We start from the raw sequence: 13,424 nt of genomic DNA, 5'->3' as shown, positions 1-13,424 counted from the left end.
ATGTTTACAAGTTTATTTCTTCTTGTTATGGACCATCTCGTGTGCTCCCTCCATTTGGAAAGAAGTGATTGTCAATATTTTGATTTTTTGCTACACCGTTTAATAAAGACAAAATATAAGAATCTTGGCTACTCAAATCAGTTTAATAATTGTTAACAAGTACTTATGTCAAAACAATCATTTGAAAGCCCCAACCACAAAGCTTAGGGAAATTTTGACGGTCAAAAAGCAATTTCTCAATGTGCATGCAAGACGACCAAATGGTCAATAATTAAAGAACAGTATATACATGATCTACGTCATGCTTCTGAAGAAACCCGGTGACGATCTTGGCACCAAAAGTATACGAAACTCCACGATCATTCATTCCCCATCCTTTGACATCTTTAAATGGATTCGCCAAAGATCACAGAAGAAACCATCATTTCGTACGTCATAGGACACCTCAAGTTTTTAATTTGATCAAGTTATTGAGGTCGGGCGAAAGGCCTCCATGCATGCACAAAATCTTTTCATCAATGAGAACAGTCACAAGTAAGCAATTGAGGCAATTTCCATTATTTAAAATATTAAATCTTCTTTTACATTCATCATGGAATCCTTATATCCGATTTATGGAAGTATATTCATCATGGAATCTTTCTTCTGTCTGGAAACCATGAATAAGCTTCCATCAATCGGATATATGGATTCTATGATGAATGTAAAAGAAGATTTAATATTAAATAACAGAACATTTTCCCTGACTGCTTCAATTGATTACTTGTGACCGCTCTCCTTGATGAAAAGATTTTGTGCATGCTTAAAAGCCTTTCACCCGACCTCAATAACTTGGATCAAATTAGAAACTTGAGGTGTCCTACATACGTACCAAATTATGGTTTCTTGTGTGATCTTCTTTGATCAAATCCATTTATAGATGTCAAAGGATGGGGAATGAATGATCGTGGAGTTTCGTATACTTTTGGTGCTAAGATCGTCACCGGGTTTCTTCAGAAGTATAACATAGATCATGTTTATATTGTTCTTTAATTATTAACCATTTGGTCTTCTTGCATGCACATTGAAAAATTGCTTTTTGACCATCGAAATTTCCCTAAGCTTTGTGGTTGGGGTTTTCAAATGATTGTTTTGACATAAGTACTTGTTAACAATTACTAAACTRATTTGAGTAGCCAAGATTTCTTCTGTTTTGACTTTATTAAACGGTGTATCAAAAAATCAAAATATTGACATTCAACTTCTTCCAAATAGAGGAGCACAGTAGATGGTTCATGACAAGAAGAAATAAACTTGTAAACATAAATCTKAATAAAAAGCTTCTGATATGTCAAAAATACTCCATAACGTAGTCTAAATAGATTATGCATGAATTATAATGTTTGTTTGTAACAAAGACAAAATCAGATCAAACSGAGCTGGTAAATTCCTCTTGAAAGTAAGGTCATGTTCCTTTCCTTTTCCACCAATCGCATAAAGCCACGTCATCACTTTATTAAGCATGGAGAATACAAAGATAGACGACAGAAAACATCACCATTACTTAACTCGGCCAAAAAAAATTGTTTGTGAATACTTATAATGCACCACAAGCACATTGTTCGATTAGAAACTGCAGAGACAAATGATTCAGCCAGGCAGCAGCCATCTTACAACTCCACAAGCTAAAGAAAAAATTCAAATTGTTCCCCTGGAATCTGACCATGAACAAAACCATCAAACAGAAGAAACAAACTTTAAACGAGTTTGGGAACTAATAAAAAGCAAAAGTAACTATACTTAACAGTAAGAGGTCATTTACCTGATGCTTACCCGGTTACACTTTACCAATAAGCACCTACCGCTAAGACTCAACACTTTCCCTTGATTACCGTGTAAGATTCTTGATCATTGCGTTGCTTTTTACCAGGTAAGTTTCTTAATCCTAGGCATATCCGGTAAGCATTTAGTAAACAAACCCATAGTCTCTATCATAAACTTGAAACTTATTCAAAAATTGTGGTTAGAGACGAGTAGAAATCACAATACACACAAGCAATCATTAAAGCATAACATGTGGTCTATTAAAAACGCCATGGAGCCATTTACTAAACACTTATCTGGAACATTAATTGAGAATCTTACCCGGTGCATCCGACCCAACTAGTCCGAGGCCGGGCCCCAATTTGTCATCTGTGCTTGTAAGTTGTAACTAAATACTAGCAATCAGATTTTAAAAAAGGATAAAGAGATGATTTCATTTACTAATTTTAAAAAAATAAGTGCATACTCATCGTGGCTCATTGCCCTGTTCCATCCCCCCATAACCTCACCTCCCCTCCCCCTGTTTCTCCTCTCTTACCATATTTACAAATGGTTACTTATCCCCGACTCTCTCTAAACAGTTGCAAAACAAGAAGAAATTTACCAAAACTCATGATGAAAACAGAGAAATTGGAAACGGGTCATTTACAAAACACTTACTTGGTAAGTGCTTACCAGATAAATAGCCTCATCGGATGAACATGAGAGCCAAGAATCTTACCGGGCAAGAGGCATGAGAATGATCATTATTTATCAATAGAATAATTTAGGTTTGTATGTATTACTTGGGACTTGTTCGGCTGATAATGGCCTCGAAGAATCCTTGCATAACATTTTCGGCAACAGATCCTTCGCTTCTGGTGAAACGGACATGAAAATTGTCGGAGGAAACCTTAGGTTCCCTCGCAAAACTGCCTGAAACGTCTCGACCGGCGTTTCCCCGTAGAACGGAGGACATCCGGCCAACAATATGTATAAAATCACACCAGCACTCCAGACATCAACCTTCTCGTTGTACTCCCTCCCCAACAAAACCTCCGGTGCGACATAATGCGGCGTCTCAACCACTCCGGTCATCATACCGCTCTCATTCATCCCGAAACACTCAGCGGATCCGAAATCCGCCAGCTTCAGTTTCCCCGTTGAATCAAACAACACATTATCCAGTTTGATGTCCCCATGTGCGATACCAAGTCCATGACAATGACTAACCGCTTGAATCAACGGGATGAAAATCGAAGCCGCTTCCGATTCCGAAAACGCACCTCCGCGTTTCGAGAGTCATCGAAGAGATTCGGTTCGTCACAGAGATCCATAACCATATGGAGCGAATTCTCATCTTCATAGAGACGATGAATCTGGACGATGCTAGCATTAGGGTTCGAGTACGAAAAAAAAAATAGGGCTCCATTACGAAAACAAAATCGGGGTTCGAAACTCTCTAAAAGAGTGATTTGGGGTGTATTTATAGTTAAATTTAATTACATTTTGGTCCCTGTGGTATTTTCATTGTGGTCCTTAAACCTTATTTATTAAACTAATGGTCACCGAGGTTTTCAATTTGTTTTATTTCAGTCCTTCTGACCAATGTCATTAAAAATAACGTTAAGTGAGGCGTTTTGTCTTCTGATTTATCATCATGGTTATTTATCTAAAATACCATTAATTTAAAGGAATTTTCTTAGGTGGAAAACTATTTTTTTAATTTTTGACCCAGGTTTTCTCAATAATTTCTCGTTAGATCCCCACCAATTAAAAAAAGTATCTTGAAATCAACCAAAACAATAAAAAAAAGTTCTTCAAAATCGATAAAGAAGACTTAAAATATCTCTTGAAACAGTGGAATTAGGCTAAAAACACATTGGACGACTTTACAGACCTTTAATCTACCTTAAAGATGTCCCCACTTGGCAAAAAAATTTGGATCTGCCAATGGGTGTTCACAACAGTTCACAAGATGTTCACCTTACTCTCGACAAGGTGTTTGTGGTAAGCGCTTATCAGGTAAATTGTTGCATGCGATGTCGTTTTGGTGGACTAAAATCTTACTTAGTAAGTAAATAATAGTGTTAAATTTTATTGGTAAACAGTTACCGGTAAGTATTTGGTAAACGACCCCTAACTTTAACCAACTATGCATAAGGCGCAATCTCTACTTAGAGCATCCACAATGGACGACTTTTTCATCGAAACTTTTTCTAAAAAAACGGGATCCACAGGCAAAAAGACGGAGTTGTTATGTCAGGAGCTGTTTCACAAGCTTAGGTGGCCAAAAAGCCGTAGACATTCTTAGTGTCTCTTTGATAAAGTGTATACGTATTAACGAATTGTTATAATGTCGTTCTCAGGGCATTCAATCGTTAGATAGGCACGGTGTGTGCAAAGAGCATTGGAAATCACGACCGTTCCATACTCAATCTCGTGACATGTGTCGGGATTCGTCCATAGATACGCAAGATCCGAACAATCAAGATGGCGTCCAAAACAGTTTGGCCATAGGAGCCGATACCATCATATCTAGTATGTTCAAGAAAGCAAATTTAGATGAACTAAACATGTTCATGAGCGTATTGACGAATAATGATTCAACATGTTATCAGAGCAGGGTAACGAGTGTTCTCAAAGAAGAGATCGCAAGACGAAGAAGATGATGTTAACGTTTTCGGATTTTGTAAATGTTTCGGTTTTGGTTAAGTAAGTAGTACAGTTAGGGACCGTTTATTAAACACTTACCCAGTAAGTGCTTACCGGTAGTCAAAAACCTTACAGCCTAGTGGTAAAGGCTTGGGCATGGCATAGTCATGAACCCGAGTTCGAGCCCTGGGAGGGGAGKGTTGGCGACATTTAAGTGGGGCCATGTTTAGCCTCCAAAATTGCCGGGGATTAGTCGGGCTTTGGCCCGGACACCCTTACAAAAATAAAAAAAAAGTGCTTACCGGTAAAATTTAACACTATTATGTACTTACCGGATAAACAGGGCCGGTCCTGAGATTTTTGGTGCCCACGGCAAAAAGTCCAAATGATGCCCAATTAAAAACATCCAAGTGTGGTAATTTACAATTGTCTAGCTTTTTCCTTCATAGACCGAAAGATCCATTAGTGTTTTTTGTTCATAAGTATGATCTTATAGTTGAGTGTTTACTTTAAAATAATATATCAAGGTTTCTTTAATCAAGTTGTTATAGCCCTTGCGTTTAAACACCAACTCATCTACTTGTCCAAAACCAATATAAGGAGCATCATAAGACTAACTCATCTACTTGTCAGGTATTTGAACCTCCCATCAAGGAGTATTATCGTCTAAAAATTAAATTTATCTTTAAACTGAAGCATTTGAAGTCCTTCGCACGCCACAAGAGTAATAAGATTTTTTGATAACACGATCGATCGATAGATTCACAATGTGAAACAAATGTTCAGATGGTTCAAAAGGCTCATGGAATGCAAGATCTTATAACTTTGTTACAAAAACATGATGTCTCCAAAAATAAAAAGGTGGACACATGCAATGAGTCCATACCCAACCAGTCAACCATCAAGACCAGTTCGGAAATGGTGTGTACTGAGATCGCTCTTATATTTCGTCTTCTTCAAAGGGATCTCGTTCAGGATAATCTCCAACCTGAATAAGGTCACCATTTAGAAAAGAAAGGAAAAAACGAGAAGGTGCATGAGAACTAACAGGAAAAACAAGAAAGCGCATGAAAATAAGTGTCCATTTGCCCGTTGTTTTAAGACACAGATGGCGGCGCCAGTCATGAGAGTAAGTGTGATGGTCGAGGGGCTGAGGAGGACGCAGGGAGAGCATTTGAGAATGGACATGGCAGCCTTAGGGGCTATTTGGTTGGTTTTCCGATAAGTCTTGTATAGATTAATTTGTCTGTATAATAGCAATGTTTTGAATCGGGAGGGGTTTTTCATAAATGGAAGGAGTGTGTCTTTAATTAGAAGCTTACTGAATAAGCCACTTTCTATATCAATAAGTTACTACCAAACAGTCATGTTTAGCTGACCGAATAAGCTGCAAGTCACGAGCCCAAGCCCATCAGGGTTATTAGGGCTGTTAATAAATAGGGGTAAGAGGTGATAGGCAGGGATTGTTGAATCTTTCACATTTAGGATATGTCCTGTAATGTCACTTTGAATTGCATTTCAATACAAATCCTTTAAGGAAGAGGATGGGGGGCCGTGTTACCGCTACTTTTTAGAAGTCTTTAATGTGCACCCGCTTTAGTTCGATGTGTGCTTCCCTAAGTTAACAAAAGTGGTTGCAGCCTACCGGTAGTGTCATTGCATGTCACATCAATGGTTACAAGTTCATATCCCTTTGATTCTCTTTTAATTTTTGGTAACAACGGCAAAAAAGGAAAAAGAAACCACTTGTTTGTAATTTTTAATTAATACCGTTCTTTTATAATTATAATTATATTTTATTTTATTTTATATTGTATAATGCCTAATTATTTTGTACCGCCACTTGAATTTTTTTCCAGATCCGCCTCTGGAGGACATGAGTTCTGATACGAGTTCTTGGAGACGCAGTACTAGGGTAGCAGAGTCCTACGTTAGATGATGTAGGGATTGTGCGTGTTTACTTACTTCGTATATCTTTCTGTATGCCCTGTTCCTATTTCGTCTATTCTACTGCTTACTATATGCTAACCTATTTGCGTTGTAAACCTACAAAAAGCGTGACTTGTAGTCCTCATTTTGAAAGAAATTATGCTAACCTTTACTTTGTCGGGTCTAACCATGGCACCGTGGAGTGGGGGGCACTTGAAGAATCTTGTCCCTTTCACCCTGTCAACATGAGCAACAATATTTCGACTAAATAGGAGTAAGAGAATTAAATACCCACGTCTATTACCGAAGAAAAATAAAGTCAGTCAAGATAGAACAGTCCACATATTAAAAGCAAAAACCTAACTAATCAGTATATTGCACTTGGAGATGGTCGGGGGAGGGGGAGATGTGCACAGACCTGACCTCTACATAGGACGATTATGTTCAAAAATTGTATCAAAAACAAGTCTCATGTGCATCATCACATATTCACATGTGAATGAGGGAAGTTGAAGTATGCACAAGTAGGTCCCATGGTATATTTCAAGTGTCACATATATTATACTCCCTCCAATTTAGGACATACAAGTATTTTATTAAAAAAAGGTAATATAAAAGAACTTTACCTCATATCTAGCAACACTGTTTAGGGGCTGTTTACCAACATTTTTATTGGGTAAGCTCTTATTGTATACCTTATCGGGTAAGATTGTTGGTAAACAACATTATTTCTGGCCACGTTGGTAACGGTAAGCGTCGACCCGGCACAAGTCATGGCGCTCATTTACTAAGATTCCCGGTCAGCAAAAATGGTACCGTAAGATTGTTGGTCTCTTACCCGGTAAAAGGCAATAAATGTTTAGTAACAGACATTATGTGTTTGGTAAACAACTCCTTAGATTAATTCATCTCATCCTTCCATAACTATATCAAAATGTTGGTGCTGGGCCGCAAGTGGTGGTGGTAGGACAGGCAGAGGTGGGTGGTTGTGGCAGTGTGTGGAGGTTGAGGTTACAACATGAAAATGAAGATGAATTAATAAATCAGGTTGAAGAAGGTAAGCAATTATCATAATGCCCTTAAAAATAGCATGTGACATGCACATGACAAGACTTGATGAAAAAGCATCAACGATGTTGACTTTCTGTCGGCGGACAAATTTTGTCTTCTTCAAGGAGATAAAAATGACGAAAGTACACCGTCTTGTAGTTTCAGGTACCAAAACACTAGGGGTTGTTTACTTACAACTTAACGAGCTTAATAGTCCAGGCGGCTTATTCACTCAGCCATACAGGAGTGTTTCTTTATGGCTTAATCATAAAGCCATGAAGCCAAAATGGCTATATGGAAGAAGCCACGACCCCCTTTTTCCGAAAAAGAAAAAAAGCCACGACTCCTCACTTGTCTCCATTAAGCCACCTCAGACAAATTAATACCAGAAATGGAACAAGAATAACCCAACCCTCTCTCTTTGCCTCCCTCAAACCCATCGGTCTCCCATTTCTAAAACAAACAAATTTATCACAACTTAACCCATACAGGGATTAATGGGAAAAAAAGTAAACAACCCCTAACAAATGACTATATTGAGCCAACCATGCGAGAAAAAATGTCAATGGACTAAAACTGCAGATTAACAAATAGTCAAGGGAAAAAATTGTAATTTTAATTCAAAACTTATTACAGAATCTACAGCAGCAAAACAATCAGAAGATTGTCCTCGGATCCTAGATTAATATCCAGCTGTACACTGTATATATATAAATAGAGATTTATATTTTATATTCAACTATTCGGTTGGAGCAAAATACTTGAAGCACTGTAGCTTGTTATTAGTGATAAGTATGAACTACAGAACATGCATGCAGAGTATTTTGCACCCAAACCAGGAAAAAAGTAACGATATTTAGTGCTCACTTACATGCCATCATGTTTGCCCAATGGTTCATCATATTGAACTCCAACCCAGAAGCCAGGTCCAAGTGTTTCCGCCCTACCCACAAATTTCACAACACCCCTTTTTTCCCCTGGTTCAACTTGACACCTATCTCCGACCTATATTGGCACAAAAAAACAAAAAAAAAACTTTGAATCAGATCATAGTAATCATTTACATGCATAAGTACACTTCATTGAGGGCAAATAATGGAATCTTGTAGGACCAAACCAATAACATCAATTTGTTTGAGATGATGATAATGGGCAAATAGGTAATTTTAACTTGGAATTTGTTGTGCAGTATAATACAAATTTAGTAATTTCTCCAGCCAAAATTGCATTTTGTCTACTTCTCACATAATTTAAGTAAAATGTTTGCCTATCTGTCAAAAGGATCTAAAATACCCTTTAAATAAAGGAATCTTGTAGACCCAAATCAATCTCATCAATTTATTTGTAAAGATGATAATTGATAATACCAAAAAAAAGAAATTGGGGTAATTTTTTATTGAACATCCAAAAAGGGAAGTTCTCAATTTTCTCAGGATAGAGAAAGTATGACAAGCTCTGTGGTGATGCAACTTCTAGTGCCAACAGAAAAATGCTTATAAATAACGAAAGGCCAACATACCTTGGTATTTGCACAAATTTCTTTCATATAATCATCATTTATCTGCTCAGACATGCAAAAAAATTAACAGTCAAACAAACAGCATTGCAAGCTAGTATTTCTAAAGTACGAGTCCATCTTTGATCTTTTCATGAAACTACCACCTTTTTTTTATTAGATCACAGGTTAACTATCGATGATGAAGATGCCAATGAAGTTTCAATTTCATAAACAATATACAAGCCTGTCAACTTATGTCCACACAATTACGTGACATTAAATCACAAACATAAAGATTAATTAGGGATATCACAAACCGAAACTAACATATATAATCAATGTGTATATAGCAGTACTGCATTTGAGGGGAATTTGAACAGACAATATGACTATGAAGGGGATGAAAATCTAATCGGAAGGCTCACTTTAGATCCCTGAGCAGAACTACTTTGAGGTACAAGCTTCTCCTTAAACTTTCTGTATGTACCTGCAAACATTTGCAAGAAAATGATGAGTTAGATCAACTTGGAATTGTTTTAGCAGAAGCATGCAACTTGACCAAAAAAAAAGTAACTGGTGTGGCATCTTGACAACTTATAAGGAGGTACAAAACTGATATGTTACATAAGACAATAAATACATAAAAACAGTCCTTATAAATAAATATATATAGGTGAATATATATATATATATATATATATAAGAGTGTGCACGTTCTGTTGTAGACATGCCATGTTAAAAAGAACTTCAGCATCCCATCATCAACTAGTTATAACTTATAAGAGAATGTTTTCTAACAGACTGATAAGAAATAAGTTTATCATAAAGACACAAACAATCAGGGAATTCATGTGGCAGCCTTCAAGTATGCAAACTAAGATTTCTTTTAGAGAATTACCATCAAGTTTGTCATATGCTTCATCAGAAATCTTGTATTTCTCCACCAGTGAAGTATCCTCCAGCCAACCACCAGATGTTACAGATGATGGATCAAGATCTATTACATGCACGCGATATCTACAACGTATAAAAAATGAAAACTAATTTAAGCAAGAAAAAACACAAGCTAACGTGTGTGCGTATACACTGATGTAAGCAGAAAAACGAGAAACGATTCACACTATGTTATGGTAGAAAAATCAGTAAAAAGAGAGACTGTGAAGGAATCCCTGTTGAGCAGGAAGAAAAGCACAAAGAATGTTTGGATAAAAGTTTTTAATTATATCTATTGAGAGATGGATATAGGGTCCGTAGCGGTGGAGTGACAGGATTGGAGGAAGAGGGATTCTAGTTGTAAGAAATCTAATGAAACTCTCACTGGAATTGAGATATTTCAACCAAATGTATACCAGATATTAAAGAAACCAAAAACCTGTTTCACTTGGTATAGGAAGGGACCCCTATGTAGAAACTAGAAAGTGAAGAGAATGGGCCAGAACAAGTCCCATACTCAACCTAAGCTAACATTAATCTGTGAAGGAAGCATGTCATTAGAGGTTCCTAGTCCCTGCAAAAATCGAAGGAAATTACCATTGCGATATTGGGTTCAATACGAATAAAAAGGAAGAAACAATACAAACACAACCAAACCTATTACTGAAGTTTCTATAGTACATTTTCTATCATATTCTTCAAAATCCTGAGTTCTGACGGCTAGAACATTGGACATCGATCACTTATAAATTGAGATTACACCAGGAGAAAAGTTTCCAAACATCTCACTAATTTATAGGGACATGGCAGGTAGACACGTCCTTATACTTGCATAACATACAAGGGGACTTGAATTTTTATATTTTTTATATTTTTTATATTTAATTCTCAACATGTTTTGAACCTTTATGTACATCGATGCCTAAATGTACAGATATACCCTAAAGATCGCTAGGTCTAGGGTACATTACCAAGAATGTCTCAAGCACTTCTTTAACCATTCAAAAAAAGTTCACGAAAGCTTTTTCACAAGCCGGGGTTTTTTCACGGGAAGGGCCTCTCCATCCCTTGGGATAGAGATCAGGTCTTAGTATACTGGGTACCTTTGGTTTGGTTTATCTCCAGGTGTAGGCTGACCCATTCCATCAAACATCAAGGATCAACCGAATATCCAAACAGCACTGACATATTAATATAAGCAGAATACATATTTATTAGTTAGTCATGAAATGGACATGGTTTCCATCAAATATAAAAAGAAGCATTGAAAAGAACACTTTCAAGACTAACCCGTCTAGTGGAGAATAGAAGCCAAGAGGTCTCGAATTATCACTTAGGTCTGATACTTTAGCACCAGACTCATCATATAGTTCAAGACACATTGAAGTAACAGCAGTGCCACATTTTTTCCATATTTTGTCTTTAACAGCTTCTATTGTGCTCTGATAACAGCATGCCAAGGAGTTAACTTCAAATTCACTTTTGAAAAGAAAATGGTAAATATTGTTTTTCAAGCACTAAGATTCATGATAGAAGAAAATTAATTTTCGATAACAAGAAACACGCATTAAAATTCATGATCTCATGGTATTAATTGATGTGCATCGTGACACCAAATCAACAAAAAATTACACCAAGTGTTGACTCAATAATTGGACAGGTTTCAAGAGGTTGGTACTCCCCGAGATCCCCTATACTGGAGCTTACAAATTAATATTTTCATCTCTGACAACCAACCTACCTTCTTATTTATAGCCTCCTCCTAACCGACTTATTCCCTCTCCCTACCGATTTGACAATTGTTCAACAATCACGGTCGGTTCAAAGTGATTTTACTCAAATGCCCCTGGTCACATTTTATCACATTTCAGTTTGAATGAATTAAGTCATAGTCATTTCCAATAAAGCTTCTTTGTGCCTTGCCCTCTTATTCTTTTATTCCCAATTGTAACTTACAAGTTACATGTATGCATGAAGTCATGACCATTTATTGGAACTAACACAACTAAATGATCAAAACCATATGGGTCTCAATTATGAATGCTGATGATAGGAATTCAAACAAAATTTTAGCAGCAAGTAGGATACCTCGAGTGAGAATCTAGCATCAGCTGAAAATGTCTTGAGATTAGAATGAGTTAGACGTAAAAGAACTGACTCATCCACTGGAAGTTGTAAGCGAGATGCCATTGCTTCTTATCTGCAACAAAACCAGACAAGTAGCAAGTTCTTTGTCATGTAAAACTTGAGACCCACTTTACTTTTCTCTGAAGCTAGTTACCATTAGAGATCTATGTCCTGCACACCAACCAGTCCAGATTTTTTACACCTTTACGCTACAGTCTCCACCATCCATGAGACCATGACCATGTTTTAAATACATTGATATAAACACCCTAGCATTAATGAAGACTTCAATTATTAAGCAGAGTAATAACAAGCATAAACAAAGATGTAGATGGCTTCAGCACCTAACACCTCCTTAAGTAAAGATCAATTTGGCCAATCTCAATAAGTAACAATGATGTTAAGGTTCTAATCTTGATTCTCAAATGTCAATCGGTGGTTCCAAGTCCCACGCTCAAACAATGGAACATTATTGGAAGAACAAGACAAAGCAAGTTTAAACGATGAAACAATTACCACTGTAAAAATGTGCATTAGTTGCTTGTAGTGGAAGTCTGGACTCTGGACAGTGAACAAGTTTCACCCAATTCTCAAAGTTCATCAAAAACAATTACCTAACTACCGAAGCAAAGAGGTTTCAACCAAGTTCAAACAGTCTAGCAGAACAGTTCAAAGTTTCAAAGAATTACCCAAGCAGAGAAGTTCTAAATCTCCGCAGGGGCGAGCCCTGCCCTTCCGCCGTTAATGACACTTGCGTGATCAATGTCTTGTAAAAAATCCATACACAGAAAGTTACAATACACATATTGATTCATGGTGCTACAAAATCGGGTCTATTCCGAAATCATATGCAACTAAAGAGTAATTTAGCTCCAATGTCATTCATCAAACAGTTAGTAGGCACACATAAAACACGCTGAATTGCAAAAAATATGAATTGAAACCCTACCATTTCAATACATCAAACATCGAACATCAAATGACAGTTGATGAAAGAGTAAACACTAACCGAGAGTTCTAGCGGCGTGATAGATTTCTGATCTGAAGAAACAATGGCGGTTCTCTGTGACCTGCTCCCTTGCGCTTCTTTTTTCTGAAAAAAGTGCTTCTGAAATTTCACTTTGCATCCCTTGTTTATAATTTAAATATATTTATCGTCCCTTGTGTTTTCATATTTGCACATAGACTCCCAATTTGTTAGTACAGGAACTCTTTGACAGTTACTGAATGATTTTGATTGAATGATTAAAAGCCTCTTATGATATAATATAAAATAAAATATAATTATTTAGTAATTGTTTACAATAAAATTAGGGCACTTAATGATTAAGAAGACTCAGGATATAAAATCATTCCGAGAGTTTTAGAACCATTAAGAGACATTTTTTTTTGTCAAACAAGATACATCTTTTAACGATTCAGAAATTAACTTTTAATAGAATTACTAAAA

General features: G+C 36.7%; 2 protein-coding genes across 4 annotated transcripts; both read right to left on the bottom strand.

Moving 5' to 3' along the window:
- Window positions 1–1,337: 1,337 nt before the first annotated feature.
- Window positions 1,338–2,979, bottom strand: LOC112509272 (phosphoenolpyruvate carboxylase kinase 1-like). Its single transcript, XM_025114134.1, has 2 exons — window positions 2,589–2,979; window positions 1,338–1,697 (listed from the first exon to the last, which is right to left on the bottom strand). The coding sequence occupies exons 1-2, from the start codon at window positions 2,896–2,898 to the stop codon at window positions 1,678–1,680; spliced, it is 330 nt and encodes a 109-aa protein (XP_024969902.1). The 5' UTR covers window positions 2,899–2,979; the 3' UTR covers window positions 1,338–1,677.
- Window positions 2,980–5,160: 2,181 nt separating this feature from the next.
- Window positions 5,161–13,059, bottom strand: LOC112510200 (tubulin-folding cofactor B). 3 transcript variants are annotated; one of them, XM_025115530.1, is made up of 10 exons: window positions 12,984–13,038; window positions 12,664–12,740; window positions 11,936–12,047; window positions 11,138–11,289; window positions 9,813–9,931; window positions 9,340–9,401; window positions 8,936–8,977; window positions 8,288–8,421; window positions 6,534–6,603; window positions 5,161–5,425 (listed from the first exon to the last, which is right to left on the bottom strand). In XM_025115530.1, exons 3-10 carry the CDS (start codon window positions 12,035–12,037, stop codon window positions 5,378–5,380), a joined length of 729 nt encoding a protein of 242 aa, XP_024971298.1. In that variant the 5' UTR covers window positions 12,038–12,047; window positions 12,664–12,740; window positions 12,984–13,038; the 3' UTR covers window positions 5,161–5,377. The 3 variants fall into 3 exon arrangements, with proteins under 3 accessions (XP_024971298.1, XP_024971296.1, XP_024971299.1); XM_025115528.1 differs by lacking the exon at window positions 12,664–12,740 and having other exon boundaries at window positions 12,984–13,059; XM_025115531.1 differs by lacking the exons at window positions 12,664–12,740; window positions 12,984–13,038 and adding an exon at window positions 12,129–12,243.
- Window positions 13,060–13,424: the final 365 nt, after the last annotated feature.

Source organism: Cynara cardunculus (genome assembly GCF_001531365.2).
Source record: "Cynara cardunculus var. scolymus isolate 2C chromosome LG 3, CcrdV1, whole genome shotgun sequence".
In the NCBI taxonomy this organism is placed as follows: domain Eukaryota; kingdom Viridiplantae; phylum Streptophyta; class Magnoliopsida; order Asterales; family Asteraceae; genus Cynara; species Cynara cardunculus.
This window is presented reverse-complemented; position numbering and strand designations above follow the sequence as displayed.

What these genes read in the sequence shown, in the direction of transcription:
- LOC112510200 (XM_025115528.1), bottom strand. Translation starts at nt 12,037, where the DNA reads ATGGCATCTCGCTTACAACTTCCAGTGGATGAGTCAGTTCTTTTACGT. An exon ending in ATGCTAGATTCTCACTCGAG is followed by an intron (nt 11,290 to 11,935) that starts GTATCCTACTTG and finishes TGCTGTTATCAG; the next exon opens with AGCACAATAGAAGCTGTTAA. An exon ending in TTAGACCCGACAAAGTAAAG is followed by an intron (nt 5,426 to 6,533) that starts GTTAGCATAATT and finishes GACCTTATTCAG; the next exon opens with GTTGGAGATTATCCTGAACG.
- LOC112509272 (XM_025114134.1), bottom strand. Translation starts at nt 2,898, where the DNA reads ATGAATGAGAGCGGTATGATGACCGGAGTGGTTGAGACGCCGCATTAT. An exon ending in ATCAGCCGAACAAGTCCCAA is followed by an intron (nt 1,698 to 2,588) that starts GTAATACATACA and finishes GTTCATGGTCAG; the next exon opens with ATTCCAGGGGAACAATTTGA.